The sequence below is a fragment of the Penicillium coprophilum genome, assembly GCF_028826855.1.
Source record: "Penicillium coprophilum strain IBT 35676 chromosome Unknown utg000002l_segment0_segment1, whole genome shotgun sequence".
Lineage (NCBI taxonomy): Eukaryota > Fungi > Ascomycota > Eurotiomycetes > Eurotiales > Aspergillaceae > Penicillium > Penicillium coprophilum.
In genome coordinates, this window is record NW_026622722.1 from 1 (window position 1) to 27287 (window position 27287).

General features: G+C 40.4%; 10 protein-coding genes across 10 annotated transcripts; 5 read left to right on the plus strand and 5 right to left on the minus strand.

Annotated features, from left to right (window-relative positions):
• Positions 1-1535: 1535 nt before the first annotated feature.
• Positions 1536-2598, plus strand: N7500_002055 (uncharacterized protein; the record flags this gene model as incomplete). Its single annotated transcript, XM_056673201.1, has 2 exons — positions 1536-1773; positions 1829-2598. The coding sequence occupies 2 exons, from the start codon at positions 1536-1538 to the stop codon at positions 2596-2598; spliced, it is 1008 nt and encodes a 335-aa protein (XP_056533726.1).
• Positions 2599-13206: 10608 nt separating this feature from the next.
• Positions 13207-15132, plus strand: N7500_002056 (Major facilitator superfamily domain general substrate transporter; the record flags this gene model as incomplete). The annotated part of the gene is made up of 5 exons (XM_056673202.1): positions 13207-13421; positions 13559-14068; positions 14130-14286; positions 14337-14669; positions 14749-15132. 5 exons carry the CDS (start codon positions 13207-13209, stop codon positions 15130-15132), a joined length of 1599 nt encoding a protein of 532 aa, XP_056533727.1.
• A 313-nt stretch (positions 15133-15445) lies between these two features.
• N7500_002057 (ubiquitin carboxyl-terminal hydrolase) lies at positions 15446-16209 on the minus strand (the record flags this gene model as incomplete). The annotated part of the gene is made up of 2 exons (XM_056673203.1): positions 15446-16113; positions 16161-16209. The coding sequence occupies 2 exons, from the start codon at positions 16207-16209 to the stop codon at positions 15446-15448; spliced, it is 717 nt and encodes a 238-aa protein (XP_056533728.1).
• A 271-nt stretch (positions 16210-16480) lies between these two features.
• N7500_002058 (uncharacterized protein) lies at positions 16481-16866 on the plus strand (the record flags this gene model as incomplete). Its single annotated transcript, XM_056673204.1, has 2 exons — positions 16481-16518; positions 16596-16866. The coding sequence occupies 2 exons, from the start codon at positions 16481-16483 to the stop codon at positions 16864-16866; spliced, it is 309 nt and encodes a 102-aa protein (XP_056533729.1).
• Positions 16867-17325: 459 nt separating this feature from the next.
• On the plus strand, positions 17326-18746 carry N7500_002059 (putative integral membrane protein; the record flags this gene model as incomplete). The annotated part of the gene is made up of 4 exons (XM_056673205.1): positions 17326-17478; positions 17595-18097; positions 18157-18221; positions 18286-18746. 4 exons carry the CDS (start codon positions 17326-17328, stop codon positions 18744-18746), a joined length of 1182 nt encoding a protein of 393 aa, XP_056533730.1.
• Positions 18747-18963: 217 nt separating this feature from the next.
• On the minus strand, positions 18964-20098 carry N7500_002060 (putative mRNA decapping hydrolase; the record flags this gene model as incomplete). Its single annotated transcript, XM_056673206.1, has 3 exons — positions 18964-19205; positions 19278-19958; positions 20017-20098. 3 exons carry the CDS (start codon positions 20096-20098, stop codon positions 18964-18966), a joined length of 1005 nt encoding a protein of 334 aa, XP_056533731.1.
• Positions 20099-20516: 418 nt separating this feature from the next.
• Positions 20517-21285, minus strand: N7500_002061 (ribonuclease H2 subunit C; the record flags this gene model as incomplete). Its single annotated transcript, XM_056673207.1, has 4 exons — positions 20517-20573; positions 20651-20868; positions 20958-21032; positions 21123-21285. The coding sequence occupies 4 exons, from the start codon at positions 21283-21285 to the stop codon at positions 20517-20519; spliced, it is 513 nt and encodes a 170-aa protein (XP_056533732.1).
• Positions 21286-21724: 439 nt separating this feature from the next.
• rex4 (putative 3'-5' exonuclease) lies at positions 21725-22680 on the minus strand (the record flags this gene model as incomplete). Its single annotated transcript, XM_056673208.1, has 2 exons — positions 21725-22328; positions 22406-22680. 2 exons carry the CDS (start codon positions 22678-22680, stop codon positions 21725-21727), a joined length of 879 nt encoding a protein of 292 aa, XP_056533733.1.
• A 294-nt stretch (positions 22681-22974) lies between these two features.
• N7500_002063 (ribosome biogenesis protein NOP53) lies at positions 22975-24405 on the minus strand (the record flags this gene model as incomplete). The annotated part of the gene is made up of 3 exons (XM_056673209.1): positions 22975-23191; positions 23246-24193; positions 24272-24405. 3 exons carry the CDS (start codon positions 24403-24405, stop codon positions 22975-22977), a joined length of 1299 nt encoding a protein of 432 aa, XP_056533734.1.
• Positions 24406-24712: 307 nt separating this feature from the next.
• cef1 (putative cell division control protein (Cdc5)) lies at positions 24713-27262 on the plus strand (the record flags this gene model as incomplete). Its single annotated transcript, XM_056673210.1, has 4 exons — positions 24713-24738; positions 24790-24823; positions 24895-25235; positions 25288-27262. The coding sequence occupies 4 exons, from the start codon at positions 24713-24715 to the stop codon at positions 27260-27262; spliced, it is 2376 nt and encodes a 791-aa protein (XP_056533735.1).
• Between the last annotated feature and the right edge of the window lie 25 nt (positions 27263-27287).

A 27287-nucleotide genomic window follows, 5' to 3' on the forward strand; every position in this document is an offset into this window, starting at 1 on the left:
AAAAAAAAATAAAAATTTATATTATTATTATAGTTTTATATTATAATAATTTTTTTTTTTTTAGAGATATAAAAATTTTATGAAAATAGGAAAGTCCAATACTTATTAGGCATATACACTTGAATATATTTATTCAATAATTATAAAAATATAAGGATATTAACAGAAACTAAAATTATTCTAAAATACTAATTAGTAATAATAAAATAATAGCGAACAAGAATCCTATGTTAAGTTTTTATTTAGAATTATTAAAATTAAACAGAAACTGGCTTAATTATATCTTTAAATAATAACATTAAAATTGATAATTTTATAGTTATGTATAAAACAATATAGATGTGATGTATGCATTAAAAATAAAATAGAGAGTTTGATGATGGCTCTAACTGAACACTGTCCAAGTACTTGACACATGCTAATCGAACGACTAATTAGTTTAAAATTATTATATAATAGTAAATTAAGTAGTAGTGGTGTACAGGTGAGTAAAAGATAAATTGGCTACCTTAAAGTAAGGGAAAAAATCCCTTATAACCAAAGGTTTAATTACCGCTTTAAGATGATAATTTTTATCTCGGTGAGTAGTAGGAAAGGTAATGACTTTTCTAGCAATAAACCGTAGTCGTAACTGGAAAGTTGATCGACCACATTGGGTCTGAAAAAAACCCAATGCTTTTATGTACAGCAGTGAGGAATATTGGTCAATGGCCGTAATTAGAATAGCTAGATTAAAGCGAAACCTATCTACTAGCTATAGTAAGTAGCCTATTATTATACCTAATATATTACCAGCTAGTTCTTTGAATAAAAGAGTGTATTTTAATAAGAATACTAAGTATAAAGAGAGAAGGAAAAGGAAGAAAGAAAACTCTAGGATAGGATCCTTTATAGGGTCCTATTACCACTAAGTATATAAACAATATAAACTCTATTAAGATAGAAATATCTAGTAGAATCTTTTCGGCGGAAATCTTCTCGGTAGCAAAGATTTACCTTCCAGATCGTTATAATCTTATCTTATTAACTAATATAATAACTTTAAAATTATACTATATCCTTAAATAAATTATTAGTAGAAATTATAGAATCCTAGGAATAACTATACTCCTTTTACTATAGTTAGTACTATCTATAACTAGACTATATAAATCTTTTTTAGATTAATAGCTATACTATTAGTACTTATAATAAATCTAAGGAACTTAGTCTTCTTTATAGAGAATTTAGATTTTAATAAGGTAACTTATAACCCTACTTTTTATAGATAATAGAGTACCTCTCTAACCTATTACTAGTAATCTTTAATATTCTTACTATAGATTAAGATATTATCTATAAAGGTAACTATATAGCTAGGGATGTAGGAGGTGAAGTGGAAACTATAAGTGTTTATATTATATAATCCATACAAAGCGCTTAAAGACCCTTCCATCCAACCCTTCGCTGATTCTGACTCTTTCCTCACTAAGTGCTCGATCTTCCAAAGATCTGTATACTCCTGATATCATCACGTTTTGCGAAGCTCAGGACCCATGGAGATAAGAGACCAATTCCAGAACGTGCATCTGATTGCGTTCGGAGGCATCTCCTTCATCTACCAGGTCGGCCCTGGTATTGCGGTCAAAGTCCCACACACCGACGATTTCGCGAGACAGCAATTTTGTAACGAACTTGAGATCTATAAAACTTTCTCCCGACAAGCATCCTGCGCATTTATTGTGCAGTGTTTCTACTACACGGACGACGGGATCTTCCTTGAGCATATGAGAGGTGATACTCCTGAGATCTATGGTTACAAGAACATCTCTATTGATCAACTGAATAGATGGATCTCTTGCCGACCGAATTCAAGCCAATCACACCTTCGATCGCAAAATCTGGGTGGTTACCCATGTGGATAGATTGGAACCGCTGCATCTACAACTCGCATGGATGAATGATGTTACCCAAGCCATCGCTTTCCTTGAATCCCTTAATCTCGCTCATGGTGATCTCCGACCAGAGAATATTCTCCTTGACAGCAACAGAATCAAGGTGACAGATTTTGACAATGCAGCGTCATTTGGAACACCGTTCACGGTTTGCCAAGAGCCGTGGGGAAGGGAGCTGAGGGAGAGTGAGCCGGAATATGATGTGCCTGGCTGTGCAGCCGGGCTCCTGGGACCTCGAACCGAGCAATTCGCCCTTGGCTCTATATACTATTACATCAACTACGGCATGGAAGTATACGGGGATAAAAGGCTCACGGACGCTCCGCATGACCGTGGTCCAGCGCTCAGGGATTTACTACAGGCCATGCAGTTCCCAGTCTTGGATTGTGATCCAATGGTCGACGAACTGATTCGAAAGTGCTGGCACAACCAATTTCCCACCATTGCAAGCTTAGCCGTGGCTACAAAGGCATTGCTCAACAAGAGATGTAGCGGTGAAGAAAGCAAAGCCGTCAAAGAGGAAGTCAACGTCACGCTAGCGACAGATAGATGTGAGTCAAATGCCGGCAATCTAACGGGAAACGGCGCGTCTAAGGAAGCACTTTCTCGAGAATTAGAGGAACATGGACTGTTTGGCTTCCTTCGCTCGAAAAATCCGTGCTGACCTCGGGTTTAAGAAATTTTGGGCGTGTAATCACAGGGTAAGATTATCATTCGGGAATTCTTTATACTCTATTTCAAGTCAACTTAAGCCCCCAATGGAATTCTTTACACTCCTATTGGTCTACGTGGTAATACATATCGCGTGCTCTGTCATAACTTCGCCCACTCATCCCTATCTGCAGTGTAGTCCATCACACCCTCGAAACGATCCCTTGTGATTGGCCTCTCCGTTAATCGCCCCACTCTTCTCCTAGCTCGTCGCGTGTTGGGTCACAACTGTTGTCATTCAGAGGAATTGAGTAAGTTGTTATTTCAAGCGAATACGTGAATTTATGATACAGCAAGAGGACCAAATAGATTTATAATCAACTTCGTTCTTCGTAAAGAAACCTCGGAATTATTTCCGACGATGCGGCTTTGTTCCTGATCTGCACTAGCCTCATATCACAACAGAAACAAATCATACCACGTACCCCAGGTGGAACTTAGGAGATGATTTCTTGCACAACCTATGAATCCATTCCAGAAGCCACTCCATGCATCTTTTAAAATAGGCTGTGAGATGACAATCAAGTTCAACCTGAACGTGCATGAAGCCAACCTTTTCTTGAGGACTGGGCAAAGCGAGCCTGACTGGTGCCTAGCGCACGGCGTTGGTGAACCAGCTGGTTATCGGGGAAAGCCCTAGCCTCCGAGATTTTGACCTACGATGAAGTGGCCAAGGCTGTGTACCAGCACCAAGAGATGCTTAGCCACGTCCGATCCTTGTGGAGCTAACACTACCCTATAGCAACCACTGTATACGATATAAATACCACCTCCCCCCTTCCCAATTCTCTCTCTTTCTCTCTCTCTCTCTCTCTCTTCACCCTAGTTTCTATATAAATCATCTGATATCTATTGATCTGATCCAATCAACCGCTGCAAAATTGGCTACAATCAACCCCACCTCTCTAGGTAAGCATATTACCTCCACCTTACCTATCTTTTATACTAATTCAATGGTTTTACTAGCACTTCTCCCCCCCGGAAGCGGTATATGATACTCGCGATAAATTACTCGAAATGGTACAGAAGCATGCCCTATCACAGGGCTATTGCACTACTATCAAGCGGAGTAATCTAGGTAGATCTGTGACTATACAATGTATCGAATCAGGCGAGCTAAGATAGGATCAAAAGCCTACAATTAGCTAAAAACCTCGGATAACTAGCTCAAAAAGGGAAGGCTATCCTTTTTAGCTCTATATAAGTATTAAAAATAGCAAATAGTACCTCTAATATTTATTTTGTGAGCACTTTAGCAGATATAATATTATAGCCTAATAATAGGTTATAATATTTTATAACGTATTTCACAAGCGAGCTACGCACACAAGCGAGCTACGTACCTATATCCACCTATTAAATTCAACTATATTTATCTTAACCAAAACACTATTAAATTAATTCAACTAAATTGATTTATCTAGCTAAATACCTATTGGTTTTATACCCTATTTCTCTATAGCCACCACACTTTAGTAGGGCCTACGTACGTGGTTATAAACCTAGCGAAGGGCTTCTTTGTGGAGGGGAGGGGGTACTTTATCTACTTCTACTAGCTTAGTAATTAACTAAGAAGCTTCTTAAACTAAGAGCCCTTACTTAGTGGGTATCTACTTCCGGGATTAAGTCCTTTTTTACTTTTACTTCTTATTTATAGTATATAGCTCGCTTACTTCCTTCTTAAGTAAAGCGGTAGACTATATTATAATTTAATAGGCCTTTAAGATCTAATTAATCGCTTTATTTAGGGGACTTAGTAGGCTATATAAATATATATAAAGTAAGGCTTTAATTAAGGATACTTACTTTTATAATAATATATAGTTTAATAGGTCTTAATCGCTCCCCCTACTAAAGGGGGGTAGGGGTTTAAAGTCGAATATTAAGCTTCTTAATTACTTAATTAGATATAAAAGGTACTAAACTAGCTACTATAAAGCTATTTTTAATAGTCTCTAATTTAAAAGTCTTAATTTAAGTAGATAGATATACTTTAAGGAAGTTAAGTTTATTAATATAGTTAATTCTACTTCTTATCTTTAACTTAACTAGCTATCTATATAATTATTTTAACACTATAAAATAACTAATACTAAGAGGCTATAAAAGATAAGATAAATAAGGAGGTATATAGATTAGTATAACCTTATTTTATTTATAGATCTTATTAAATTTTAGGGTTAAATAGCTTCTATATCTATTAAGTATTAAAAGCTAATATCTCCCCTTTATATATAAAGAAATATTAGGAATAAAGAGCTTTTTAAGCTAGTAAAGTCTAGTTTTATTAGAAGTCTAGCTATTAGGACTAACTTTAAATCGCTAATTATTTAGAAAACTATTAAACTATAATTTAATAAAGACTTTACCTTTAAAAATAATATATAGAGGGAGGGCCTAACCTAATATATTAATATATTTAATAGTAGTTACCTATTTATAATTTCTAGGTTATAAAAGTAAACGCTAACTATAGAATTTACTCCTTATAATTACCTTTACTATTATAGTTAAGCCTATAGTAAAACTAATCTTATTAAAGTTATAAATATTATTAGGGTTAATTCTAAACTAGAGGATTATCTTTTAGATAAGATGAAACTACTCCTAGATAATCTTAAGATCTTTATATTTTATATATTTATAATTATAGTATCTTAAGAATTTAGAGGATAAAAAAGGGTATCTTTTTATAAAGTTTGTGAGCACTTTAGCAGAAATAATATTATAGCCTAATAGTAGGTTATAATATTTTGTAGGGGAAGGTGTATTAAATAAGCTTTATCTTATATAATATTGTATTATATAAGATATAGAAAGGTTTATACTTAGCTTAAGTAGATAATAATGGGTGAGAGGTGAGAAAAGGTGTATTCGTTAATTATTTTCTAGCTAGGAATCCTTCATTCCTTATATAGGTAAGCTCTAGCAGTATAGAATATTATAGAAAGTCATTAATAATATAATGACTTCATTATGATATCCTAGATTTATGGCGATATATTGTGAGTTATAATATAGTTTACCGTAAATAATATATCTAAGGTTCTCTTAGATACTACCGGTAAAATATATATCTTATCCTCACATACCATAATATATCTTACAATTACTATTATACTTATACACCCCCTTAATCCTTATAATCTTTATAAGGATTATAAGTATAAGCATATAGTATAAATATATATATATATAAATATATATATATTATAGGTCTTTATATAGTACCTAGCTTAGCTAGATCTATAAAAGCCTTATATAAGATATTATTAACATTCTTTGTTAAAAAGTCTACGAGCATATATTTAGAAGGTATTTGATTAACAATGATTTTACCTTCTAATAAAGCTTGCCTTGTAAAATGATATATTATTTCAATATACTTTAAACGTTTATGGAATTCTGGATTCTTAGATAGTTTCTTAGCTGATTCACTATCAACTAAGATAGTAGGTATACAATTTGTATATCCTAGATCTAGCTCTATATTTAATAAATTAAATATATTAGCTAGATATATAGCTTCTTTAGTAGCTTCTTTTAGTGCTATATATTTAGCTTCACAGCTACTAATTACTATTATTTTCTGTAGTTGAGAATTCTAACTAATAGGGTTATTTATCCCTATATTAGGGCTTAGGCTAAATATATAGCCTAACGTAGATCTTCGTTAATCTAAATCATTACCCTAATCAGTATTAGAATAGCCCTTTATATATAGGTTATTACCTAAGTAATTATATACTAATCCTATATTAGGATATACTAGTAAATATTTCTAAATCCTATTTAGGGCTATAAAATAGTCCTTACTAGGATTGCTTATATATCTAGTATAGTATATAGTAGCAAAGGTTATATTAGGCCTAGTCTTTAGGGCTAAATAGAGTAAAGACCCTATTTATTTCTGATATTCTTTAATATCTTGTGGGCTTATATTTGTAGTATTCTTTTTAAGCTTTAAACCCGGTTTACCCGGTGTTTTAATAGGCTTATAACTAGGATTATTATAAATAGAGAACTTATTTAATAGTTTCTCTATATATCCCTTTTGGTCTATATATAGTATCTTATCTTTATAGTTAATAGATATACTATTACCTAAGAATGTAGATACTATACCAATTTCTTCTATCTTTATATAGTGCTTTATTTTAGCTACTATATTATAAATATAGCTTAAATCTTTGTGTATTACTAATATATTATTAACATAACAAATTAGTATATATTGATCTTTAGGGTTTATATATATACCTTTATCGTATATAAATACCTTAAAGTTAAATTTAGCTAATATATTAGATAGATATTTATACTAAAGCCTAGGGCTTTATTTTAGACTATATAGTGCTTTCTTTAGATAACAGCACTTATTAGGGTTATTATATACTCCTATAGGTAGGATAGTATATATTTCAGCATCTATATTAGTATATACAAAGGTATTTTTAACATTATATTATAGTACGTACTAGCCTTTATTAACTACTATTATCAATATTAGATACTAAGACTCAGTTCTACACATAGTAGAAAAGGTTTCTAGGAAATCAATACCTAGTTTTTGCTAAAATCCTTGAATTACCTACCTAGCTTTATATCTAATAGTTTTATTACTATTAGTTATATAGTCCTTATCCGGATTAGGACTATTAATAGGTTTTTTCTTAAAAACCTATCTACCCTTAATAGGTTTTATATTAGGTAGTATATCTATTATTTTATAGGTTTCTTGTTTTTCAAGTTCTTTGACTTCCGCTAAGCAAGCCCTAAACTATTTATCCTTTTTAGGACTATTTATAGCTTTATCAAAGCTATTAGGTTCAGTTAATAGTGAAGCGGTTAATAGAAACCTATTATCTATATTAGTCTTAATAGAGCTAATATAATTAGTTAGTATAGTATCCTTAATAGTATATAATATAGGTATTTGAACTTCGATCCTATATTTAGGGTCGGTATCAATTCTAGAGGTTTCTCTTCTAGTTAATACTCTATTATTATTACTTATATTATCCTTAATAGGATTATTAGGATCTATACTAACTTCCCTAGAATTTAAGTCTTTATAACTACTAGGATTTAGATATTTAGGACTAATTAATTTAGTCCTATAGGGATCTATATCTCGAGATATTTCTTTTAGGAATTAATTTTCATATATAGTAATATCCCTAGACCATAGGCATTTTTGCCTTTTATAGTCCTATATTTTATAGTGATTATAATCACTATATCCTATTAAAATAGCTTCTTCCTTTCTAGGAGATAGCTTAGTCTTATATTTATTTGTATAATAGTAGGCTAAAGAGCCCTAAGTCCTAATATTAGTTATATTAGGCTTTACCCCCTTTAATGATTCATAAGGGGTTAAGAATCCTAAAGCCCTATATAGGGTCCTATTATATATATAGGTTATAGCTTAGAGTGCTTCTCCCTATAGATAATTAGGGCTTTTAGACTGAATAAGCACTACCCTTACTTTATTAAATAAAGTAAGGTTAATTCTTTCAATTAGCCTATTAGGTTCCTTAGTATAACTAGGAATAGTTATATAACTAATACTATATTTATTTAGGGCTAATTGAAATTGCTTATTGATATATTCTCTACCTTTATTAGTAAAGAACTGTTTAATTTTTCTTTTTGTATAATTTTCTATAAAGACCTTAAAATCTTCGAATGCTTTATAAGTATTATCTTTGGAATATAATAGGCTAATCCAAAGATATCGAGATTTTTTATCTAGGAAGGTGATATAATACCTATATTTATTATAGGTAGGTGGTAATAGACTACCTAAATTACTATATATCCTATCTAAAATATTAAATTTAGTAGGATTATTTGACTTCCTATATATATATCTATTATCTTTAGATAAAAGATATACTTTACATTTTTTATTAAGGAAAGCCTTAATATATTCTAGGGTTATATTAATCCCTAGGGCCTTTAATAGAATTTTTAAGGGCTATATATTAATATACCCTAATCTAATATACCACTTTTGTATATTATCCACTATATTACTATCTATAGTCCTTTTAGGAATATAGCTATTATTACTATTAGTAGGTATACTAGGTTGATTAGTCCTAGTAGCTACTATAGTATTTATAGTTCTTTGTAATATAGTGGTTTTTATATAGTATAAGTTATCTCTCTTATTAGCTATAGTAACTATTTTCTTTAAAGGTGTATATAAGTATACCTTATTTTTTATACATAGGGCTATTAAATTAGATAACTGGTGTATACTAATAAGATTAATACCTAGATTAGTTATATAGAAAATATTTCTTAATAAGTATATATATCCAGTATTAGATTTTATATATATATCACCCTTATAGGTTGCTTTAATAGTATTAGCTTTACCCTACTTTACTATAGTAGTGGTAGGTTCAGCAGAAGAAAGATATTGCAATTTATATATAGTACTAATAGTGGCAGCACTATCAAGAATAAAATCCACTTTTTCTTTTATAGGATTTAATCCTATATTATCTAGTGGTTTTTCAGTCTATAGTTTAGTACTATATAATAATAGAGGATATACCTCTTCTATATTATTATCTATATCTAGTAATTAATTATTAGTTTGATTATCAGTTTGATTATTAGGCTGATTTTCAATACTAGTATATAGCTCTTTATCTGATTTAGGTAAATCAGATAGATTAGATAGTATATCTATATCTTTAGTAGATTTAGGGGTATCTACTATATTAGATATAATCTAATCTTGTGATTCTAGCTGTTTAGGAGTCCTAGGGCTTATTGAATTTATAGTTTTAGCCCTAAAGGATTCCTTAGTAGTAGAAATAGGGGGTTTAATAGTCTTTTTAGCCCTTTTACCTTTCGGAATCCAGCCCTTAGGAGCTAGATTAGGAAATAATAGCTAGTAGGTATTAGTATTATAACTAATAACCTTATAGTGTTGGTAGTATTTTCCTTTAAAAGGCTTATTTTTATACGATTTATAATGCTTATATTTAAGCATTATAATATTCGTATAATGACTACCTTTATATATAGAAGATTCCCTACCCCTAGCTTTATCAATTAAGCTAGAAAATAAGGTTTCCACTGTATATAATTTAGGGTCATTTCTCAATAACTGGGTTATGTTTTGAATAAACCCTTTATAGTCATTATTTAGACTATTAAGAACCTAGGCTATCACTACCTAATTAGGTAGATTAATACCTTTACCCTTAAGGTTATCTACTAAGGTTTTAACCTTATTAAGATATTCTTCTATTGAATTAAAATCATTTAATCTAGTGTTAAAGAAATCTTTTAGGGTTAAATATTTAGTAGTAAAACCCTTAGGGTTATATAGGGCTTCTAAGCGAAGCTAGGCCTTATTAGCACTCTCTATATCTTTTAGATATAGGAGGGGCCTATTATCACAATAAAGCTTTAAAACAGATATAGCCTTATTGTTTTTAACACTAATAGAAGGAGTTTCTATAGGTATATATAGGTTATCCTTTATTAGGGCTGCTTTGACCCTAATAGACCATATAATATAGTTCTCCGAGCCCCTAAGCTTAGGGAGATATATCTTATCTAGGGAGGCTATAGTAAGATATATAGTAAATATCGGAGATCAGGTATATATATAGTATACTATATATAATAGTATACTTATATATATAACTCACTATATATAGTAATATATACTATATATAATTGTGAGAATATATCACTATATACTTAAGAGTATATAGTATATTACTATATTGAGTAATATAGTATATTACTATATTTAGTATCTTACTAAATATAGTAATTCGGAAATTATTCGGAGAAGGCTCGGCAATATATCGGTATTTCCTATTTAGGAAATATATAGCAAGCCGGGCTCATAACCTATAAGCACTTTAGCAGAAATAATATTATAGCCTAATAGTAGGTTATAATATTTTGTAGGGGAAGGTGTATTAGGTAAGCTTTATCTTATATAATATTATATTATATAAGATATAGAAAGGTTTATACTTAGCTTAAGTAGATAATAATAGGTGAGAGGTAAGAAAAGTTGTATTGATTGTTATTCTAGCTAGGAATCCTTCATTCCTTATATAGGCAAGCTCTAGCAGTATAGAATATCATAGAAAATCATTAATAATAGAATGACTTCATTATGATATCCTAGATTTATGGCGATATATTGTGAGTCATAATATAGTTTACCGTAAATAATATATCTAAGGTTCTCTTAGATACTACCGGTAAAATATATATCTTATCCTCACACACCATAATATATCTTACAATTACTATTATGCTTACAGGATTAGTATATAATTACTTAGGTAATGACCTATATATAAAGGGCTATTCTGATACTAATTAGGGTAATAATTTAGATCAACGAAAATCTACGTTAGGCTATATATTTAGCCTAAGCCCTAATATAGGGATTAATAACCCTATTAGTTAGAATTCTTAACTACAAAAAACAATAGCAATTAGTAGCTATAAAGCTAAATATATAGCACTAAAAGAAGCTACTAAAGAAGCTATATATCTAGCTAATATATTTAATTTATTAAATATAGAGCTAGATCTAGGATATACAAATAGTATACCTACTATTTTAGTTGATAGTGAATTAGCTAAGAAACTAGCTAAGAATCCAGAATTCCACAAACGATTAAAATATATTAAAATAATATACTATTTTATAAGGTAAGCTTTATTAGAAGGTAAAATCACTATTAATTAAATACCTTCTAAATATATACTAGTAGATTTTTTAACAAAAAATGTTAATAATATATTATATAAGGCTTTTACAGATCTAGCTAAGTTAGATACTATATAAAGACCTATAATATATATATATATATATATATATATATATATATTTATACTATATACTTATACTTATAATCCTTATAAAGATTATAAGGATTAAGGGGGTGTGTAAGTATAATAGTAATTGTAAGATATATATTTATATACTATAGTGTGTGAGGATAAGATATATATTTTACCGGTAGTACCTAAGAGAACCTTAGATATATTATTTACGGTAAACTATATTATAACTCACAATATATCGCTATAAATCTAGGATATTATAATAAAGTCATTCTATTATTAATGACTTTCTATGATATTCTATACTGCTAGAGCTTGCCTATATAAGGAATGAAGGATTCCTAGCTAGAAAATAATTAATTAATACAACTTTTCTTACCTCTCACCTATTATTATCTACTTAAGCTAAGTATAAACCTTTCTATATCTTATATAATACAATATTATATAAGATAAAGCTTACCTAATACACCTTCCCCTACAAAATATTATAACCTACTATTAGGCTATAATATTATTTCTGCTAAAGTGCTCATAATTACTATTATGCTTACATATTTACTACGTGGCTAACCTATAAATAGAAATTTATCCGATTTCTAGTGAAAGATATTACCTATTTTAGTAATTTAGTAAGTTCTCGCTCTAAAGGTTCTTATATTTAGCTTAAAGCGGAGCTAAATAGTGTAAATAGAGACCTTTTAACTATTTTTAATACAGTTAATAAGGTATTTATATAGTAGTAAGTAGGGATTAAGATTAAAATTAAATCTGATAAGATCCTTATACTAAAGATAGTAATATTCTAGCTATATAACTTAGTTAGGGCTTATATATCTAATTATACTATTAGATTAATCTATACCCAACGTGAATTAGCACTCTCACCTAGCGGAATTGGGCTATATTCTAGGTATTTCACTCACTCTATAGGGCTTCTATATAAGCACTACTTATCTAATCTTATCAGATTAAATACGCCTATCCAATTTAGCGATATCGACCTATTTTGGTATATTAAAACGATTCTAGGTAGTCAATTGGTCCCAATCCTCCCCCTAAGGATACCGTAGCCAAAACGGGACACGAATTGCCTATTTAGGCAGGAGGAGCGCCTAATCAAGAGGTAGAAGGCCCCAAGCAGGTGCTCGGCCTATGGGGAGAGGAATCATACGTTTAAAAACTACCCAATGCGGATAAATTGAGGCTTTTGTATATAAATATGATATATTACTATAGGAGATCTAATATATAAGGTTACCAGTCATGTGACCTTTATCCAATTTATTCCGATAGGGTACACCCTATAATCACATGATTACTAATAGGGTGCAATTGCTGATTTTTGGGGTGCAGGGATCAAAACCCGTGATACTCAGTGACTCTAGGGGTTTGTTGATTACGCGGAATACTCATAGGCGTGCTCAGTTCTACTCAGTGATCAAAAAGCGGCAAGGGGTGAGCACTAAAACGGAAAGGGAAAGCCATGTCCCGCGGCCTAAAATCCGATGTATATGATTTTTAGTGACTTTTAGTGACTTTTGGTGACTTTTGATTTAAATGAAAGAACAGATCAATTATCATTGCCCAGAAACGTCCACTGGCGAAAAAGTCTCTCTGTAGACAAATTGACCTGTGTGACCCCCCCTAAACCGGTCGAATAGACAGAATTTTCGGCCCCAACTGATTTTCTATGTCAAGTAAAATTTCTTTAGAAATGGCCAAAGATCAAGAAAATGCTTCCGAAGTCGACTCGGAGCGTCCCAAATGTTTCAACAGCACATTCCAAGAAGTTCTCTTCGTCTTGACTGCCACAATGGCCATTGGCCAGCAGTCATTCTTTCAGGGCTGCATCGTGGGAGTAACCGCATCGATTGGCAAAGATCTACACATGAATGCCGCTGAAATCACCTGGATCAATGCCGGTGCTTCGTACGTACAATTTTCTATATCGATGTCTCTCCAGGATTTTCCCGGGGGTTATCCGACTTTGATCTCGTCCCATTCCCCGTATACATCATATACGTATATCACACAGCATACACAACTAACCATGCATCCCCGGATAGTCTCACCAGCGGCGCCTTTCTACTTACCTTCGGGAAGTTGGCCGACATGTTCGGACGGAAGGTGCTCTTCATCATCGGCATGGCCGGTTTCACTTTCTCGCTCCTCATCGCGGGCTTCGCAACAAACGCCATTTATATGAATGTCTTCTCGGGAATTTTAGGGTTATTTGCAGCCGCTGTCGTCCCACCTGCGGTTGGCACCCTGGGTGCGACTTACGAGAAGCCCTCGAAGCGAAAGAACCTTGCCTTTGCCTGCTTCAGCGCGGGAAACCCGCTTGGATTTGTCGGCGGCATGATCATCTCCGGTGTCGCGGCGCAGTTGTATAACTGGCGCGCTTCTTTCTGGGCTCTCGCTGTTGTCTATGCTATCTTCACCATTTTGACCGTGTGGACGGTGCCGGCTGATGGGTTTGATAGGGCGCCTTTGAGCGTGAATGCTTTGAAACAGTTCGATCTTCTTGGAATGATGTTGGTTATTGTTGGGTTTGCGTTCTTTTCGAGTTCGCTTTCGTATGTTTTCTCTCTGATGTGCTCGACAAGTTCATGGGATTCCCGCTGACCACTTTCATAGTCTTGCTGCAGATGCACCGAATGGCTGGAAAACGGGATATGTCCTTGCTCTGTTTATTGTGGGCTTTTTCCTCCTCGTGGCGTTCCTCTACTGGCAGTCCATTGCTACGCACCCTCTGATGCCTCTTTGGGTCTGGCGAGACCGTAACTTCTCTCTGGTAAGTGTGCCCACTTCTTCTGGAATCATAGATCGAAATTGACTGTTCAGCTCATTGGAACTTGCTGCATTGGCTTCATGGGGTTCTCTGCTGTCAGCTTCTTCCTCTCTCTCTATCTTCAAAACCTAAAGCATCTGTCTGCCCTAGAGATCACCGTCCAGCTACTCCCTATGGTTGTCAGCGGGGTGCTAGTCAATGTCGTCTGCGGTCTGGTTCTGCATCGCGTAAGCAACAAAATTTTGACCGGCATCGGAGCATTGGCATATACGGCCTCGTTCCTTATCCTGAGCTTCATGACACAAGAAGCGTCCTACTGGACATTTATTTTCCCAGCATTAGTTCTTGTCGTTGTTGGTGCTGACATTCAATTTAACGTCACAAATGTACACTCAGCCCCCAATATCCTTTCTATTCCTCGAGTTTATGCGATATATTTTTGTGGGATTGACTAACCTCGTCTAGATGTATGTGATGTCCACCCTCCCACCTTCCCAACAATCTATCGCTGGTGGTATCTTCAATACTGTCAACAAGCTATGCAGCAACCTGGGTCTTGGTATTGCTACGTCTGTGCAAAGCTCGGTCGCTCTTCGCATGACTGCCTCCTCACCTGCTATTCGACCTTATCTCTCGGTTTATTGGTTTGCCGCTGCGGCTTCGGGAGCGTCTTTGATTTTGGTGCCGTTTTTGAGTATTGGTAAACAAGGAAACTCTGTCCCACAAAACGCCCGGTTGATTCCCGGCGATGAGACTGGCGAGGAGGTTAGCGAGAAGACCGGCATTACTGCCACTACTAATCCTGTGATTTCTTCTGGTGTTGATATCACGGAGCACAAGAAGAGATAGCCTAGTGGACTGCCTTTTTTTTCCCTGAAGCGGGTCGGCATTGCGATTGAGGCGCAAGATGTGTGCGATATTCGAACACACTAGATATACCTGGTCTATAAATATATCACATCCCGGTAGATCCTATTGTTCGTCAACGGAAGTCCCAAACACAGACACATATTATTCAATGTACTTAATAACATACCATTGCCTTCAAGGCAGCTCAAGAAAGACATGCTCTCTATCCAGATACCAGATCCAGAAACACCCTTGGAAAAACCAACTCATCCTCATCTCACACTAATCAAACAAAGGCCCCAAACTCACCAAACTAAACCTCAAATCTGGATTCCCCCTGGGCCTCCATCTTCAGGAACCTCCTTACTCCCAACTCCAACGCAGCCTCACTAAGCGCATCCTCCCCCTCCTTCAACACCCCCCTAGCCAATGGGCCCTTCCTCCTTCCATCTAATTCCCAAAGCGTCCCATCAAGCCCCCGAACAAAAGCAACAAAATGCAAATCAACATTATCCTCCGCCTCCGGCGCCGCCGTATCCCCCAACTTCGCCGCATCAGCATGCGCACTCTCCAGCGCCTTGCTATCATAGAGTAAATCGGCGCGCTTCACCGGCTCCAACCCCTCCGCTTCACGGAGCAACGTATCCAAATCCGAACCGGCAATAACATGTTTCCGAGCCTCGCCATTCGAGACAGCGTGCAGCAGGCCGATCAACCCACATGCATTACGGATGGTTTGCTTGAACCACATTACAGGCTCTGCGGGGCCGGAGCCGGTGTAGTTTGATTTTGAGGCGTCTTCTGTTTCACGGGATGCTTCGTAGGTTTGTGAGACGGGGAAGACGAGCAGGAGGGCTTGGGAGGGGCGTGGGACGAAGGCGAGGAGATCTGGCTCATCGATGGAGAATACATCGGTGAAGCCTAGGGTCGGGGCGAGACCGAGTTGGTGCACTAGGTGTGACATCACTTCGGGGTTGTTTTCTAGAGGGGTTAGCCTTGGGGGTTTGGCACGGAATTGGGAGTCGAACCTAGTGGCACAAAGGCCTTTTGGGTGTGTGGAACATCGACATGTGCCATTGTGGTATGGTGATGGTAGTGATGATAGTGATGGTATTGACGGTAGTGACGGTGGTGATGGTGGTGATGATGGTGCCTGTGTTTAGGATAAAGTCGGGGATTGCGGGGGTCCGGGAGTGTTCCACGTGCTCGTATATTAAATCAAATTAAATCGAATTCCATTTCAATCGAGCTTTAATCGAGAGCTTCAACGGCTGAATTAATTTACTGATTAGGTCTTAGAAAATTCAATTAAGAATAGTAAACACCTAGTTGGACTTACATTTCCAACATGATACACATGGCCAAGCCCGAAGCTGTTTCAGAAATGTGTTTGCACTGTTTGCAGTATTTGACATGATATTAATAGCCCTGGGCAGCAGATCCGAGCCCTAAATATTATTTAGGAATCTTCACGCAGAAGTCGAGCAGCGTCCCAAATCGTCCACAGGGAGATTAAAGTCCGAGGTCTCCCGTAAGGCAATGGCAGCAAAGTCCTTCCAAGACGAGCTAGTACACGCCATTAGCGTCACCTTGATGATCGCCACTCGTACTTGCTCTAAATATCAACCAGTCCCGGCAGTGATTGACACACCGGACCCATGGCCAATTTCGGCCTGCCAGGAAAGTGGACACTCGGCCAAGTCGAATGAAGCTAGACCTAACGGTGTGAACTAGTTTTGGCAAACCCCTGCCCAGAACTGCCAAAAGCCCAATCTTACACGCGGATTTCTTCACAAAAAAAAAAAGTCCGTCTTCTTGGCGATCCACATCCACCACATGCATACTCGGCAGTTTGAATACCTTCCTATTAATTTATATCCCGTCTATATGTTGTGTCGTATAGCACATAGATCGACAGGGAATAGAATCCGCTCTGAGTCAATCCAGCGTCCGCGGACAAATTCATGAGAGCCGTGTCGATCATCTTGTTGGCTTAGCGTGAGTCCAAAGTTTTTTTCCCGGACTAAAAAAAAAAAGCGCCTTGGACAAGGAAAAGGCTAAAAGGTTCTAGTTCTTTACCTTTGCCCCTGTATTTTGTAGCTTTTCTGCGGGTCCTGTCAGGGAGAACGTTTTTATTAAGAATCCTTCTCCCCCACATTTGAATCCTTCCGGCAATGTCAAGCTTTTGCCGATATGACAGACGAAAAGCAAAGAAGCACGGCGGTTCAGATCGTGCCCGCGGTCTTTCTGCCCATCGCCACCATCACGGTGATGCTGCGTATCTATGTGCGCGGCTGGATCGTAAAGGCATTTGGATGGGATGATGGAACTATGGTAATTGCACTGGTACGTTCGATCTTGAATCCTTCAACCTTGGATCCTTCAACCTTGGATCCTTCAACCTTGAATCCTTCGATCCAAGATCCTTCCCGCTATAACAAATATCTAAAACCCCACCACAGTTATTCTATGCCATGTTCTGCGGGACAATGCTTGGAGGCTCGATTTATGGCACAGGCTATATGTTCAAACACCTCGCTGCCGCCAATCGTATAATAGCAATGAGATATTGGTGGCTCTGCGAGATCGCCTACTGCTTCGCCTCGGTGGGATGCAAGATCTCCGTCTGCATTTTCCTTATGCGCATCACCATCAAACCTATTCATACCTTCATCCTCTATACCGTCATGGCCTTGACCGTCATAGCAGGTCTGGTTTTCATGTTCCTCATGCTCCTTCAGTGCAAGCCACTGGAATACTTCTGGACTCGGTATTCCGACGATCCTACTATCAAAGGTAGCTGCATCGATATGGGCATCATCGTCAACATGACCTATGTGTACAGTGCATTTGCCGCACTGTGTGATTTCACCGTCGGCTTGTTGCCCATCTTCCTCGTGCGCAAACTTCACATGAAGCGCCAGACCAAGATCGCCGTCATGGGCATTTTGAGCATGGCTTGCATGTATGTTCTTGTTTCGTATCTCCGTCCTAGTTCCAGATTGCTGACAAGGCGGTTTACAGTGCTTCATCGGCGGTTATCGTCCGGATTCCCTTTGTCGGATCATTCCGGGACCCTGATTTCCTCTGTATGTTCTTACTCCCAAATGATAGACCACGACATGAGCATAAAACTAACCAACCCCCTCCTAGACGCAACATTCCAAATCGCCATCTGGTCCAACGTCGAAGCAGGCCTCGGCATTACAGCTGGTAGTCTCGCAACCCTTCGCCCCCTCCTCCGCATCTGGACGGGGTCTCGCTCAGACCCAGATTACAACTCTGGGTTTCCGGGGGGACGCTCACGGTCTGCCTCGCGCCAGTTGGGCGGCGTTGAAAATCGTCCTTTCCCTTTAGGCTCGTTGGATGAGAGCGCGCAGTCTCACTTAAGACCGGATAAGCTTGCTGTCACTGTTACGACTATCCAGAGCCAAAGGGATCATGATGATATCTTTGGCACGAGCCCGAGTAGCAGCGAGGAGAGGTTGACTATCGATCGACCCTCGCCTCGATTGCCAAATGATATAGGGTTGGGGATTCATCGCACGTTTGAGGTTACGCAGACTTCGACGGATAGGCATGATGCTGAAAGGATTGCGATGGAGCGTGTATAATTGATCAACGTATATATATGACATCAAAAAAATGTATATTAATATCCTACTGTCATAAATCGGTTCATTCTTTTCGGGGCTGTATAATGTAATGTTTGCTACAATATACCAAAGACGAGTCGTGGCTAGATGTAGAGCATTGCAGCCGTGAAGAATGGGTTATGCTTGTACCATTCTAGTCATTAGAACTCTTGACCAACATGTACCTGAGACACCTCTATTGACTAGGCTGCTTTCCCTGTTTTAATGGTTCAAAAATATCCGTCCACAGCTCATTCGCCTCACCCACGAAGTATGTCAAATCAACATCGGCCAGACTAGCATCCCCATCTCCGGACATAGTCTCAAGCTGCGAGATCAAGTTCTCCAGCCCAAAAGCCTTACCCGTTGCCTGCGTTGCACCAGCTTCGAGCATAACATTGACAACATGGATATGGAAGTGGTAGTAGGTCGGTTGATCTGCCGGATTCAAAAGTCAGCCAAAAGAAAAACCCTTAATGCAATGTAGTGCAAGTCCAAACACCAACTCACAATGAACGTAAAGCTTGATCTGATCCTCCTCCAAACCAGGATACATAGAAACCGTAGCCTCAAGCACCCTATCCCTCAAATACTTCAGCCAAGGCACGAAACTCTTCTTAAGATCCCTCAAACTCCAGATATCTCTCCTCTGCACCAAAGCCAACAAATGCAACGACCCCATACTCTTTCGATCCCAATTCAAGTCAGGCAGCATCAAAAACCCATCTTCAGGCCCATGCCCCTCATCCCGCATAATCACATCTTCTTGCTCAGTCCTGCCCTCCAGAATATTAAACACCCAGTTCAGCCGCTCTTCCTCGCGCTTCGCTTGCATGTATGGTCGCACGTGTGTGCGGTATATCTCCGCCGTCTCGGTTACCATTCGCAGCTGCTGGTCCGAGTACTTCTTGATGTGTTGTGCTGTACATGGCCAGATGAGGTTGAGTTTGAGATCCTGCTGCGGGTGGATAGCAGCTTCGGCAGGGGTTGGGTCCGTGGTATTGCCGCTTGATGAGGCTAGGTACCAGCGGTAGATGTCGTTGTCGCCTAGGTTGTTGATTCGGGAGATTGCGGCGTGGAAGGCTTGGAGTACGGCGAGGGATTCGGTTGCGAATGCCGCTCTCTCCGCAATTAGGATGCCTTGCGTGTTATCAATTGTGCCGAGCAGGGCGATTCGTCGGCCATTTTGGTCTGGAGGGGTTTCTTTAGTTTCTTGATTGCTACGGGGAGTGGGGTGGATGAGTCGTACCTTGTTTGAGGAGCTTGCTCACTTGAAATTTGGTGATTAGTGCCTCTGGGGCAATCTTGTCGGTGTCTGGGGAGTCGGCCATGTTTGGAAGCTTTCAATGTTGGAATGTAGGGAATTCAAGATGTTTTGTCTGATTTATCCAGCTTTATCGGGTGGGGCGGTCAGGTTTATCGTTCTGGTGTAGATCTATGGGATTTTGTTGCATTGCCAGAATTCATTTTGTTGCTAGATATCTACATATTACCGTAGAACTACTATGATATTCTGATACATTGAGCCTCAAGTGCATCTATTGATGACATAAACCATAAATAATTGCTCTCAAGCCTTCTTCAACACGTAGTTCCCGTCCGATAAAGGTTTAAGGAGATCTTGATACTCAGTAGTCAAGCAAAAGTAGGTGTATATCACGAAATTAGACTATCGAATGCATTGATATACAGTCTAGAGTCCACAGAAACGTCTCTCAACTCCATCGTAACCGACATAACAAGCCTTCCTCAAGCAGCAGCAGACTCCTTGTTTCCATTCGTCGCTGAAGTTGGGGTTGTATGCATCTGATAGACAATCAGAGAAGACCCAAGGGAGGAAAGGAACATGGATAAACCATCATCGAAGGGGAAATAGAACATACCGCGTCCGCAAACTGCAGCCACTCTTCCACTCCCTTGACAAAAGTGTCATCTGCTGCAGGAAGCACCTCATGTCCCCATACTACAAACTCATCAAAAGTTCCCTGCATCTCCATAACCTTCACTGGTTCCTCGGGCTCAGTCTCCGCATCCTCAGCGTCATCACTGTCTGCCCGTTGAGTCGCAGGTAGCACACGGTCTGTGGGTGTTGCGACTACACCTTTATGTTTCCAATATAGACTCAGCCAAACGTGATTCAATCGCAGATTTTTTTATTCTTGGGAGGTTCATTTGGACGTTTTCTCGTACCTTGATAGCCTTCAGGAAGGGCAACGCGGCGGCCCCGAAGTTTACGTCCTCGGAAATGCGTCGTTTGTGTACTATCTGTGTATAAAGAGAAGAAGTCAGTTTTTGTTTGTGCAGTAGATTAGTCCAACAAGATTTTGTCCAGCCACAGCTGTCTGTCTTGCGTACCTTTTTCATCTTTCACTGTCCAATGCCGATCCAAGGAATCAATTGGCCCATCGTGGTGTATTCTGCATGGGATAATATTTGGTATGCATTTTAGAGTCGAGTCATCTTTCGCAGATTGTGAGTTCGCTTTTGAGCGAGGCTGGATGGTGTAGATGTCGGGCATTGTGTCGGTTGCTCTTCGCAGATGGTTCTGTGTTGAGGATTAGTGGCGCAGTGATGGTCTTTTCCAGGATATTGAATGGGATCAATTGATTGTCGATTTGTTCTTATGCCGTCTAAAGTCTGGAATTGGAGAGGTATTGCGTGGGTTCTGCTGTTTGGATGGTTGCGTTGATTTTCGTAAAAGATCGGAGGTGAGGCGCGACGCGTTCTCCCGTTCTCCGCGTTAAGTGGAAATCCGAGGAATCGAGACAGAAAACATCTATTTAGCTATCTAAAACTATATTGTAGACGTTTTAAGACGTTTGAAGTCCTAAAGCAAGGGAGAGAAAGACAGACTTCTAGATTCTTGTGGAAATGCAAATTCAATTGGCAATGATCGGGGTATACATGTACAGAGTATCTAAGCATGTCTCTTCGAAAGCTACATCGAATATTCAACATCAGCGCTTGCGTGTGGTCTTCTTCTTCTTCTTCTTTTTCTGGCCCTCGCCCTTCTCCCTGTTATCGGCAATCATCCGAGCGGGCCATTTCTTCAAATGCTCCCGCTCAAACGCATCCTTCTCCCGACGGTACAAAGCCATCGTAGCCCGAGCATCTTCCACACTAGAATGCGCTCCGTCCTGAATCTTGATTCCCAAGAACTCCTCGGCCAACATCTTCAAGCGTGGTGATCCACCGCCTGCGATCCTCCGATATGGCGCGTGCTTGCTCGTGTCTCGGATGTCGCGCTTGGGGTGACAGAGGAGGAGAGCGTCCAAATCGTTGCTGACGGCATGACCGACGAGAATGCGGTCCTTCATGATATCTGCAATTTCTTTTTGGACGTGCTCAAGGGTTCGTGCCTCCACCATGTGCTTCGGAGCAATCCCGCTCACATGCGTGCGCCAGTCTGTGACCATTTCCTTCGGACGTACGTAGGAATCGTATATTTGGTCGCCGTTGAAGTTCACGACACTGACACGGGCAAGTGCAGAATCGCTGTCGGGGTTTGGTCCGACGCCCACCATTTCACAATCCATTGCGATATATTTTCCTAGCTCGGCGCTGGGGCGGATAGTTAGTCGCTGATATAGCGATAGGACAGTTTAAATAGTGCGGCGGGGCAATCTGCTAGCACTTACGTTGATGAACGGCCTTCATTTTCCTTGTGACGCGAACTCGTCTCAATCGTTGAAGTTGAGGTATCCGCGGAATCGCCAGCCTCTGACTTGACAGACATTCTCTTGCGCTTGATTGGTTTGGCGGCTTGGTTATATGGTTTTTGCTTCTCGGTCAATTTTCGTTTCTTCACGATGCCATCTCCGGATTCGAGCTCGGAGGGCTTGCGCTTGACAGGATCTTTCTTGAGTGTTGCCTGCAGCTTCTTCCAGTTACTGGAAAGCGCTGTCTTGTCCATTCTGTGTCTTGTTGGTGAGAGAGAAGATGGGAAAGATAAAAAAAGGCGATAAGCAAGTAAATTTTCGGGACCCACTTTTTATTTGGGGGTTGATAGTTGACCAGGTAGCGACTTTGATACAGCCCTCCCTATATTGTCCTTGGAGGTACAACTTACTGTATAATCGAGTGTCAAGTATTTTGATTTACTTTGTGCTTAAGAATATTGAGATGAAACCTGATCCTAACTTATCGAAGGACCACATTATATGTCCAGATAACAAAATGCACGCGCTTTTAGAGGGAATATGCAGAATTACTCGTATCCAGTCTTGAAATCCTTCGCCGACCACTTCTCTGTAATCTGTCTTCTGGCCTTGCGTGCCTGGGTAATTGGTGTGCGGGACTCGAGCTTACCCTGAACGATCAATGTTCGGAATCGATCATCCAAGAGATTACCTTCCGGCTTCAGGAGTCGTAAAGAATCCTGCAGCTCGTCAGGAAGAACCAGCTCCAACGGCTGCGCAGGTACACTAAGATAATTTGTTAGTCGCAGCATAGGTATAGGAAATTGATCAAAAACGTACGGTCTCTTGCCACCGAAAGTCTTCTTGCGGAGAGCAATCTCAACATCATCATCATCAGACTCATCCGCATCTGACTGGTTCTCACGCTCAAGCTCCCGTTGTTTGATTTGCTCGGCGATTTTGAGAATATGCTCAGCCTGTGCATCTCTCTTTACCCTCTGAGCCTCCCACTTCGCTTTCCCTTCTGCTGCCTTGCGTCGGATGACCTTGTTACGCTGCGTCTTGGATTTACGCTCAGGGCGCTTCTTGTTCAGCCACTCAGGCTTCTCGTACTCGCTTTCAAAGCCCTCCCAGGCACTCTCGTCATCCGACTTCACCTCGCCGTTGTCGTTCTTGGCTTCCTCGATCAAACGCTGCTTCTCGGCTTCCTTGGCCTCTTCCTCCAATCGCAGCTTCTCGGCCTCAACCGCCTTGGCACCGTGGGTCTCCAATAATTTGTCCCACTCTTCGAACACAGGATTGTAACTGGTTCCGGCGTGAGGCATCCTAACAGAGGGAACGGGCTTTCCATTGGCAGCAAGCGAAATCGGGGCGTGTTTTAATGTGGTCGGCTCAACTTTGGGCTTGGGCTTCTGCAGGAAATCAAAGCGGGGATCGTCGTACGTGAGCGTGGGTTCGGTATCTTCTGCCCACGGATCATAGAACTCATTGTCGGTCTTCTTGCCCATAGGGTTTCCCTCCTTCGCTACTTGCTTCAGGCGGAGATATTCCTTTTTGCTAACCCAGTCACTCTTGGGCTTCTTCGTCTTCGGCTCAATGACTCCGTCGGTGACGTTCGGGTTGACACGCTTCCGGCCATCTAGGGCGGGGATCATTGACCGCTGGGCAAGGATCTCGTCTGACTTGAGGGGCTTCTTCTGCTTTTTGGCGATAGACTTGCGTACTTCTTCATTGCCGACAGCATCGAGAACGAAAAGTTGATCGGAAGGCTTTTCAGAGATAAGACCACTGCCGGAGAGAGGTCAAGTTAGAATCTCAATTCACAAGTAGAGAGCAAAAAGAGAAGTAGAGCAAGGATGTGCCTACCCTGTGATCTCGGCGTCCTTCAGATCTCGCAAACCCTCCTGCACCGCGGTAATGTCGACATTCTTGCGCCACGCCTTCTTACCCTTACGGGAAGGTTGCTTAAATTGCTTTGGGGCTTCCACGGAGGTCGACATTGTGGAAAACAACAGAGACGAATAGTCAGAGTTGATAGTATGAAAATATTGGCTTATCTTTTTTCTGAGCCAAAAAAATTCTGGATCTGCTTATCTCAGCACGCGCGGGGGCGGTGATCTCGGCTATCACGTTTACCGCGTTTGGGTTGTGAACTCGCTTTTCTTCCGCTTCAAGCTGTCATCACTTACAGCGCGTGAACTCCCCATATGCCTGGGGGTTGATATTCTCCATCTTTCTGGTGGCACATTTGTTATTTTACTATCGATTTTCGAAGGGTCGACACTGCGCTTAGCGCCATCACACGCCATGCCTGTCGTCAAAGGAGGTGTCTGGTAAGTGGCATTGAAACCCGCCCACGAGCTTTCGTCGCTAATGACTCTTAGGACCAACATTGAGGATGAAGTTCTTCGGGCAGCTGTGAGTTATTTTGAACTCTCTAGGAACTTCGCTAGTTAATGTCAGATGGAGCGAAAACTGACCGATCGCAGGTATCCAAATATGGCCTCAACCAATGGGCCCGAGTCTCCTCCCTACTCGCGCGGAAAACACCAAAGCAATGCAAGGCGCGCTGGGTCGAGTGGCTGGACCCGGGCATTCGCAAAACCGAGTGGTCGCGGGAAGAGGACGAGAAACTGCTCCATCTCGCGAAGTTGATGCCCACTCAATGGCGCACCATTGCCCCCATCGTCGGACGCACTGCCACACAATGTCTTGAACGCTACCAGAAGCTCTTGGATGAAGCTGAAGCTCGCGAAAACGACGAGCTCGGCCTGGGAGGACCCGGCGAGGAGAGCGCCGCTCCTAGTGCGGACGATGTCCGCCGTCTACGGTTTGTGTATCTTACTGAACGTGATGATGTTCGTGTGGCTGATATATTGTAGACCCGGTGAACTCGATCCCGATCCAGAGTCCAAGCCTGCCCGTCCCGATACTATCGACCTGGATGAAGACGAGAAAGAAATGCTGAGCGAAGCGCGTGCTCGTCTCGCGAACACACAGGGTAAAAAGGCCAAGCGAAAGGCCCGAGAGCGTCAATTAGAAGAGTCACGTCGACTTGCTGTTCTCCAGAAGCGCCGCGAACTTAAGAACGCTGGTATCAATGTTAAGGTTGTCACGCGGAAGCCCGGCCAGATGGATTATAATGCAGATATTCCATTCGAAAAGCCAGCTGCCCCTGGTTTCTATGATACAATTGAAGAGGAAGATATGAATGAACGCCAACGCGAAGCATTCGATCCTCGGAAACAGCAACTCGCGAATAAGAGAAAGGGCGACCAAGACGATGATGCAGAGCGCAAGAAGCGCAAGAACGATAAAGGGAGCGCTTCGGCCGCTTCTGCTGCAGCTGCACGAGCAGGTCAAATGCAGAAGATTCGCGAAGCTGAACAGAGCAACAAGCGACGGGCCTTGAACTTGCCAACACCGCAAATCAGCGAAAGCGAAATGGAAGAACTCATCAAGATGGGAATGGCCGGCGATAAAGCCAGTCGAATGAGCGCCGATGAAGAAGGTACTCGGGAACTCCTTGGAGATTACTCGGCTATTGTTGGAGGGACTCCTATCAGAACCCCGCGAGCTGCCCCGGAGGACGATCATATTGCCAATGAAATCAGGAACATTCGAGCTTTGACCGAAACGCAGTCTTCCCTTCTAGGAGGGGATAACACACCTCTTCACGAGGGGGGATCATCAACTGGATTTGATGGAATTGCTCCTCGGAGGCAGGCAATTGTTACTCCAAACCCCATGGCCACGCCATTCCGCCAGGCGAATGGTATGGGTGCAACACCTATGCCTGGTGGCTCTGGGCCCGGTGCTACGCCATTGCGCACCCCGCGAGACCATTTGTCTCTAAACCGGGAGGGAGAGGGGAGCCAGCTCATTGGCAGCACACCCCGGGACATCAAAATGCACGAGAACTTCATTCGCCAACAGATGCGCAGCAAGCTAGCCTCGCTTCCCAAGCCCAAAGAAACCGAGTGGGACTTGGAAGATATTCCATCTGAGTCCGCTGAGCCCACCGCAGCTGCTGAGATTAGCGAAGAGGATGCGGCCGAGCGTGATCGCCGTAACAATGAGGCACGGGAGAAGGCTGCTAAAGCTGAATTTAAACGTCAATCACAAGTTTACCAGCGAGGCCTACCTCGTCCCGCCGTTCTGGACATAAACGTTATGTTGCAACGTGCTTCCCAGGCCACCGACACGATTGAAGCCTTGATTGCCAACGAAGCCGCCATCCTTATTGCACACGACTCTCGCAAATTCCCTGTCCCTGGCGCACAAGTCGAGGGCCAAGCACCAAAGTTGAGTCAATTGGACGACCGGTTCTTGGACGCAGCGCGGGCTTCTATTGCCGCTGAGATTGCTTCCGCCGAAGCACAAAAGTCGGAGTGGCAAGATAAATTTGACGACAGTTGGTCGTCAGTTCGCGCCAAGTCTCTTCCCGGTCTTGAGAATTACGAGGATGACGAGCACGATCCTTTCCAGGAAGAACAGCGCATGATTGCGGCTTTCGACACAGTTCAGACATCTCTCTTTGCTACTGCTGAGCGCGGAAACAAGCTCGAGAAGAAACTGTCTTTGCACTACGGTGGATACCAGAATCGTGCCAAGACGCTGCGGTCTAAGATCGTGGAGGCTAGCACTGCTCTGTCCGCTGCTACAAATGAACTAGACGCTTTCCGTACACTCCAGATCTCCGAAGAGTCAGCTGTACCCCGGCGACTTGAGAGACTCCGCGATGCAGTGGCATTGGTTCTGCGGCGTGAGCGAGAGGCTCAGGATTTGTACAAAAAGAGAAAAGATGAGCTTGATGAACTTCTTGCTGGGACAGGTACGGTCAATGGATGGCACTAGGTAGTTTGTTTTTTTTTTTTTTTGT